This window comes from Saimiri boliviensis, chromosome 17 (assembly GCF_048565385.1).
Source record: "Saimiri boliviensis isolate mSaiBol1 chromosome 17, mSaiBol1.pri, whole genome shotgun sequence".
In the NCBI taxonomy this organism is placed as follows: Eukaryota; Metazoa; Chordata; class Mammalia; order Primates; family Cebidae; genus Saimiri; species Saimiri boliviensis.
The window spans coordinates 65658070-65665812 of record NC_133465.1 but is presented as its reverse complement, the minus strand read 5'-3'; the positions used below and the strand labels follow the sequence as shown (position 1 = coordinate 65665812).

General features: G+C 55.6%; 1 protein-coding gene across 3 annotated transcripts; it reads right to left on the bottom strand.

Moving 5' to 3' along the window:
- Positions 1 to 1360: 1360 nt before the first annotated feature.
- Positions 1361 to 7740, bottom strand: CDK3 (cyclin dependent kinase 3). 3 transcript variants are annotated; one of them, XM_010342402.3, is made up of 8 exons: positions 7658 to 7740; positions 6609 to 6734; positions 6218 to 6295; positions 6027 to 6147; positions 5751 to 5921; positions 5559 to 5660; positions 4262 to 4465; positions 1361 to 2030 (listed from the first exon to the last, which is right to left on the bottom strand). In XM_010342402.3, the coding sequence occupies exons 1-8, from the start codon at positions 7711 to 7713 to the stop codon at positions 1905 to 1907; spliced, it is 984 nt and encodes a 327-aa protein (XP_010340704.3). In that variant the 5' UTR covers positions 7714 to 7740; the 3' UTR covers positions 1361 to 1904. The 3 variants fall into 3 exon arrangements, with proteins under 3 accessions (XP_010340704.3, XP_010340703.3, XP_003931767.3); XM_010342401.3 differs by having other exon boundaries at positions 7480 to 7710; XM_003931718.4 differs by lacking the exon at positions 7658 to 7740 and having other exon boundaries at positions 6609 to 7457.
- Positions 7741 to 7743: the final 3 nt, after the last annotated feature.

Here is a 7743-nt window from a genome sequence, read left to right as displayed (position 1 = left end):
GCAGGAATGTGATGGCAGGTCACAGAAAGAGATGATGGTTTAAAATCACTCGAGGCCAGGTTACGTGGCTCATGCTTATAATCCCAGCACTTTGGGAGGCTGAGGTGGGCGGATCACGAGGTCAGAAGTTTGAGACCAGTCTGACCAATATGGTGAAACCCAATCTCTACTAACAATACAAAAATTAGCCAGTCGTGATGGCGTGCACCTGTTATCCCAACTACTTGGGAGGCTGAGGCAGGAGAATCGTTTGAACCTGGGAGGCAGAGGTTGAAGTGAGCCAAGATGATGCCACTGCACTCTAGCCTGGGCAACAGAGCGAGACTCCATCTCAAAAAAAAAAAAAAACAAATCACTAAAGGAGGTCAATTGGGTTCTTTGTAACTCAGAGAAAGGATAAATGCTTGAGGGAATGGATACCCCATTTACCCTGATGTGATTATGACGCACTGGATGCCTGTATCAAAATATCTCATGCATCCCATAAATGCATACACCTACTATGTACCCACACAAGTTAAAAATTGAAAAGGGATCATGGGGCTGGGCTTGGTGGCTCACACCTGTAATCCTAGCACTTCGAGAGGTGGGCGGTGGGGGGGTGCAGATCACCTGAGGTCCGCCTGGCCAACATGGTGAAACGCTGTCTTTACTAAAAATACAAAAAAAATAGCCGGGCTTGGTGGCATACGCCTATAATTCCAGCTACTTGGGAGGCTGAGGCAGGAGAATTGCTTGAACCCTGGAGGCAATGGAGGTCGCAGTTATAGCTGAGATTGCCTATAATCCCAGCTACTCAGGAAACAGGCAGGAGAATTGCTTGAACCCAGGAGGTGGAGGTTGTGGATGGAGATTGTGCCACTGCACTCCAGCCTGGGTGACAGAGCAATTCTGTCTCAAAAAAAAAAAAAAAAAAAGGCCAGGTGCAGTGGCTCAAGCCTGTAATCCCAGCAGTTTGGGAGGCAAAGGTGGGTGGATCACAAGGTCAGGACATTGAGACCATCCTGGCCAATATGGTGAAACCCCATTTCTACTAAACATACCAATATTAGCTGGGCGTGGTGGCACATGCCTGTGATCCCAGTTCCTCAGGAGGCTGATGCAGCAGAATCGCTTGGAAGGGGAGGCAGAGGTTGCAGTAAGCCGAGACTGTGCCACTGCACTGCAGCCTGGCAACAGGGAGTGACTCCGTCTCAAAAAAAAAAAAAAAAAAGATCATGAAAGAGCCCCTGCCTCCCCACCCACCCCATGCCCACTTCCCCACTGTCTCAGTTTGGGTCAGGGTTGTCTCCAGTCCTATTTCAATGTCCCCCTTGTCAGGAAGCCCAGGTGTCCCCCGTGAGCGGTACAACCAGAAAACTCAGGAACATTATCACGTTTATTTCTTGTCAAGCCAGAAACGAACCAAGATAAGCACATCTTGGGTGAAGGAACAACTCCTTAGTGCAGCCGCAGCCCAGCTCTCCTGGGATCGGGGGCATGTCCTCTTCTCCTGTCCCTCACTCCCTCCTGTTTAACTTGGGACTCTGAAATGAAACTCAACTCTTCCCCCAAACATTTTAAATCCAAAAAGACCAGCAGGGGGCACCCTTTCCTCAGGGTCTGGCCCTGCCCAGACCAGGCAGGCCCCCTGCCTTCAACTTGGCACCCGTTGTTCCAGTGCCCGGGGACCTCCGTGCATGGAGCATCTGTGCCTCTATTTTGAAATGACTCTGTCAAACCCAAAAAACAACACGGGATCTCGCTAACCTGCGGGCAGGACTAACCCAGACTCAGCCCTCTGCAGGTTGATGCCAATTCCCTAACGCTTTGCTTTCCCCAGATGCGTCCTCTCTCGGGAATGGGTGGGAGGCAGCTGGGGCAGCAGCCGCTCGAGAGAGGATCTGAGTGTGGCCTTGAGGTTCTCAATGGCAGAATCGCTGCACCACATACTGGCGCACGGCCGGGGAGGGCTCCGGGGACGAGAAGTACCGGTGGGCCAGGGCGGTCTTGGCTGTGATCCGCCGGCTGGGGTCATACTGCAGGAGTTGCTGGGAAGGAAGGAGGAGAAGGAAGATGGGGTCTGAACGCAGCCAGGGTGGGGGGAGGAGTTCCCCTCCCAGGTCCCAGATCACGGGCCTGAGCCCCAAAACGGCTGCCCTCAAACCTAGAACCGCATGAAACCACAACCTCCCGGCTCTCCAGCCAGTTCCGGACACTCATGGAATCTGGACAGTCCTAATGAGTCACCCAGGTCTCCTCAGGCCACTGAAGCTGAGTCACCCTACTCCTTGGGGAGGGTCCCAGGTCCCAGCCTGCTTCTAGTCGGGAAGATCCCTGACGTGTCAGGAAGCAGGGGACTGAAGCTGTCCAGGGAGCAACCCTGGGCGGGGGGCATAGGAACTCACACTCTAAGAAGCCAGACCTGTCCAGCCCTCTACCTTAGAGTCTCTAAACCCAGGCAGGATGTGGAAGGACCCCTGTTGTGGAACAGCCTGGATGGAGGGCTCGGAGCCTTGGCTGGAGTCCGTGCCATCCTGCTGCCACTGGGCGGGTAGACAACACACAGAGACTTCTGGAGAGCTGGGCACAGGACCTGAAGATGAAAATACTGACCCGCCTTCCTCTCACTCAATACCGGATTAAGGACAGAAATGTGGCTCCAAGACTTTCAAGAATGGAGGGTGGGATGGGTGAAGTGGCTCACACCTGTAATCCCCCAGCACTTTGAGAGGCCGAGACAAGAGGATCGCTTGAGCCCAGGAGTTCAAGACCAGTCTGGGCAACATAGAGAACCTTTTTTTTTTTTTTTTTTTTTTTTGAAACAGTGTCTCACTCTGTAGACTAGGCTGGAGAGCAGTGGTGTGATCTCAGCTCACTGCAACCTCCGTCTCCCAGGTCCTGGCTCAAGCAATTCTCCTGCCTCAGCCTCCAGAGTAGCTGGGATTACAGGCACACACCACCATGCCCAGCTAATTTTTCTATTTTTTTTTTTTTTTTTAGTAGAGATGGGGTTTCACCATCTTGGCCAGGCTGGTCTTGAACTCCTGACCTCATGATCCACCCGCCTCAGCCTCCCAAAGTGCTGGGATTACAGGCGTGAGCCACCACACCTGGATGTGAGATCCCAGTTCTACAAAAAAATACAAAAATTAGCTGGGCATGGTGGCACATGCCTATAGTCCCAGATACCCAGGAAGCTGAGGCAGGAGGATTGAGCCCAGGAGTTTGAGACCAGCCTGGGCAATGTGGTGAAATGCTGTCTCTACAAAAAAAAAAAATACAAAAATTACCCAGGCACAGTGGCATGCACCTGTGCTCCCAGCTACTCAGAAGGCTGAGATGGGAGGATCGCTTGTGGCTTGGAGGTCAAGGCTGCGAGTCACATCACTGCAATCCAGCCTTGGTAACTGAGTGAGACCCCCTGTCTCAAAAAGAAAAAAAGAACAGACGGCTCTGCCAGTTGCTTCCTGGACTGTCCAGCCTGGGCCAGCTCAAGGCCAACAGGAGGGATGAGAGGACCATGGCATGGGCCCATGCAGCAAGGAACAGCCTGTTCTGAAGACTGACCACCATAGGAGTCACAGGGGAAACACCCAGGCAGTAGGAGGTGTGGCCCCAGCTGGGCACAGTGGCTCGTGCCTCTAATCCCAGCACTCTGGGTGGAAGATCACCTGAGGTCAGGAGTTCAAGACCAGCCTGGCCAATATTGTGAAACCCCGTCTCTACCTTAAAACAAAACAAAAAAAATTTAGCTGGGCGTGGTGGCAGGCACCTGTAGTCCCAGCCACCCAGGAGGCTGAGGCAGGAGAATTGCTTGAACCCAGGAGGCAGAGGTTGCAATGGGCTGAGATCACGCCATTGCACTCCAGCCTGGGTAACAAGAATGAAACCCTGTCTCAAAAAAAAAAAAAAATTAGAAAATAAAAGAAAAGAAGGTATGGCCCCAGCCTGGGGAAGCATACAGCTTAGATGGAGCAATAATGTCCACAAAGAGGAATACCAAACACAGAAGGCAACTCGGGGAAAAGGGCGCATAGCTTGGCATAAAGACAGAGCTAACTCAGCGATCGCCGCTCTCACAGGGAAGATAAACACTGCACTTATCGTGAGGGAGGCTCCCAGGTCAATCAATCAGTATACTCAAGGACAAGGACGAGCCAGCTGTGTATCAGGAAAGAAAACCTGGCCTCAGGCTAAGAAAGTGCCATGGTTATGAAAGAGGCCGGCTGATGAGGACACACTCTAATTGGAGCAGCAGCCAGAGCCCACGTGCACCTACCATGAGCAGGTCCCTGCCTTCTGGCTCCAGATTGGGCACGATCTCTTCCAGCCCCTTCCTTGTCCACTTAGGGAAGTTGCCCTTATAGTCAGGCAGCTGTGTGACCCCGGGCCATACGGCTTCGCTGGGTGTCCCCAGCATACGAAAGATACGAAAGAGCTGGTCAATCTCAGAGTCACCAGGAAACAGGGCTTTTCGCGTCACCTGGAATGAGGAAGAAGAGAAGGTGTGGGGTCCGACACTGTCATACAGAATCTAATATGAGATAAGTGGCCAGACCCAGGGAGACGCCTGTCAAGATAGCTTTCCCACGGCTATGCATAGAATTCTGGCCTTTATTGGAATAAAGCTGGCCTCCTCAGATCTTCAGCCAGTACCAAACACCTTTTTTTAAAAAATAGAGACAGATTCTTGCTCTGTTGCCCAGGCTGGAATGCAGTGGCCTAATCATAACTCACTGCGGCCTCAACCACAGGCTCAAGCAATTCTCCTGCCTCAACCTCCTGAGTAGCTGGGACTACAAGCATGCACCATCACACCCAGCTAATTTTTTTTTCTTGCTTTTATTTCATTCCCAGACTTCCCAGGACAAGCCCCAGACTTTCTTTCTTTTTTTTTTAAGACGAAGCCTTGCTCTGTCACCCAGACTGGAGTGCAGTGGCACAATCTTGGCTCACTGTAACCTCCGCCTCCTGAGTTCAAGCAATTCTCCTGCCTCAGCCTCCAGAGTAGCTGGGATTACAGGTGCACAACACTGCACCCGGCAAAAAAAAAAAAATTTTTTTTTTGAGATGGAGTCTAGCTCTGTCACCCAGGCTGGAGTGCAATGGCACGCTCTCAGCTCGCTGCAACCTCCGCCTCCTGGGTTCAAGGCGACTCTCCTGCCTCAGCCTCCCTCCCTGGTAGCTGGAATTACAGGCATGCAGCACCACATCCAGCTAATTTTTGTATTTTTAGTAGAGACAGGATTTCACCATGTTGGTAAAGCTGGTCTCGAACTCCTGACCTCGTGATCTGCCCACCTCGGCCTCCCAAAGTGCTGAGCCACCACGCCCAGCCTAATTTTTTGTATTTTTAGTAGAGACGGGGTTTCACCATGTTGGCCAGGCTGGTCTTGAACTCCTGACCTCAGGTGATCCACTCGCCTCAGCCTCTCAAAGTGCTGGGATTACAGGCGTGAGCCACTGTGCCCAGCCCCAAACACTCTTTAATCCACCTCTCCTGTAAATCAGTGGGCCCCACCCAACCCCAGAAGGACCCCGTCGGTGGCACCCCGTGGCCATGTGTGCCCCTCTACCATCTCCGCAAAGATGCAACCAATGCTCCAGATATCCACAGCTGTGGTATAGAACTTGCTGCCCAGGAGAATCTCGGGGGCGCGATACCACAGCGTCACCACCTGCAGGGCAAGGAAACAGCAACATTCAGGGTGGCTGAGTGCATTGGTGACACTCCTCCTGCTGCCCCTCTCCTCTTTGTCTCACGATACCTCATGGGTATAGGTGCGCAGCGGCACCCCGAAGGCTCGAGCCAGGCCGAAGTCAGCCAGCTTGATGGCACCTAACTCATTAATGAGCAGATTCTGGGGCTTCAGGTCTCGGTGGATGACCCGATGTGCGTGGCAGAAACTCACCCCCTGCAGCAGCTGGAAGAGGTAACTCTGGAGAAATGAGTGTGAGGTGGAGCCAGCTGAGTGGAGGCGCTGAGAGGACAGGGATAGCGGGGACGGGGCGTCACCTCCCCTTCCCTGCCCTTCCCTCCCTACCTTGATGAGGTGCATGGGGAGCTCTGAGCCTGGGGTGGAGTCCATGTACTTCTTCAGGTCCTGGCTGAGGAACTCAAACACCAGATAAAGCTTCCTCTCATTGTGTACTACATCCAACAGCCTGGCAGGGAGATGGCAGTCAGGATGTCACCTTCGCCATCCCAGCTTCCCCACCTCCATCCCCAACCCACCTGACAATGTTGGGGTGCTTCAGCTCCTTGAGCAGGGAGATCTCCCTGATGGCAGTGCTTGGGACCCCCTCTGTCTCCCTGCAAGAAACAAGCCATGGGCACAGAGGCCGGGGCCAAGAAGGGCACTTCCAGCCAGGGGGATTGGCTTCCGTGTTCCTTATCCCTGTAGGATGGCCCGGGCCATGTGCTCCTTGGTTTGTCACCCACCAAGATCCACAGAGCAGGGCCCAGGCAAAGGCTGATCAGGAAGCAGTGAGCTGGGTGGGGGATGGGCAAGGGCTGCAGGCAGCACCCAGAGATGAGTGTGGACTCCCAGAAGGAGGAAACGGACCGGAGACTGCCCAGGCTGTGATGGTCCAGGGTGGGTAACTCGGGCTGTCCCAGCACTCACAGATCTAGCCTGATTTTCTTCAGGGCCACCAGCTGTCCTGTCTCCCTGTTCTTGGCCTTGTATACCACCCCGTAGGTGCCCTCTCCGATCTTCTCTACCTTCTGGAACACATCCATGGCAGCAGAGCTGTCCGGGAAACAGAAGGCGCCGAGCCATTTGCACCCCACGCCCAGTGCCCCCACTGCCCCTCCAGCCACCACATGACACCCTGCCCAGCCACACCCAGGTTGCCCGGCTCCCAAGGAATGTGGCCCAGCCACCCCCTTTAGTTGGCTGATCCTGCCTGGGAACCTGGCTGGGGGCCGGAGACCACCTCTCCCACAGCCCAGCCCAGCCTGGACCCCCAGGGGTTTGGGGGCCACCCCTCGCCCAGCCCGGCACACCCAGGACCCCCAGGCTTCTTGCCTGTGCCCGACCTCAGAGGGCAGGGCCCACACTCTCCCACCCAGGCCTCTGCCCAGCCCAGCCATAACCCCCAGGGAGTACGGGGGCCACCCCTCGCCCAGCCCAGCCCAGCCCCCCAGGCCGCTCACCCGTGCCCCGCCTCAGAGGGCAGGACCACCCTCTTCCACCCAGGCCCCCGCCCAGCCCAGCCAGGCCCAGGCTCTGGGGACAAACGGCGACCAGGAAGGGCTGCCCAGGGGCTGGGGCCACTGGGGACAGAGGTCAGGGGTCAGGAGAGCCCTGAAGCCACAGTCCTGCCCTGGGCTGCAAGGTCAGGGCCCAGGGCCTTGGCCCGGCCCGTGTGATGCCACTCAGCCTCCTCTGAGGGCAGAGGCTGGCCGGGGGCAACACCCCTGCGTCCTGGGCCACCCACCCAGGTCCCTGGGCCCCCAGCGCCCTCCCCGAAGGCCCCCGGCCCAGAATTCACCAGAAGCCCTGAGAGGCTGCAGCCCACGACCGGTTGTGGCTCCCCCTCCTGGCCCCCACCAGCGCTGCACCAGGTGCACACATCGAGGGCACGCCCCCTGGGCCTTTATTCACCAGGACCTTCTGGAACCCTCCACGGCCCCACACCAGGCACAGCCCCGGCACCCAAGCTTGGCCACCTGCAGTCTCCCAGGGTGGAGCTGTCGGATTTGGGGCCTGCATTCAGGGCTGTCATTGCTGAACCAATCCCGAAGTAGCGGAAGGG

Bases quoted from the DNA above. Each gene is read 5' to 3' on its own strand.
- CDK3 (XM_003931718.4), bottom strand. From the start codon at position 7,078: ATGGCTGGGCTGGGCAGAGGCCTGGGTGGGAGAGTGTGGGCCCTGCCC. The intron at 5,922-6,026 runs GTAGGGAGGGAA...TCATTTCTCCAG, and splicing joins TCCCCATGCACCTCATCAAG to AGTTACCTCTTCCAGCTGCT. The intron at 5,661-5,750 runs GTATCGTGAGAC...CTTGCCCTGCAG, and splicing joins TGCGCACCTATACCCATGAG to GTGGTGACGCTGTGGTATCG.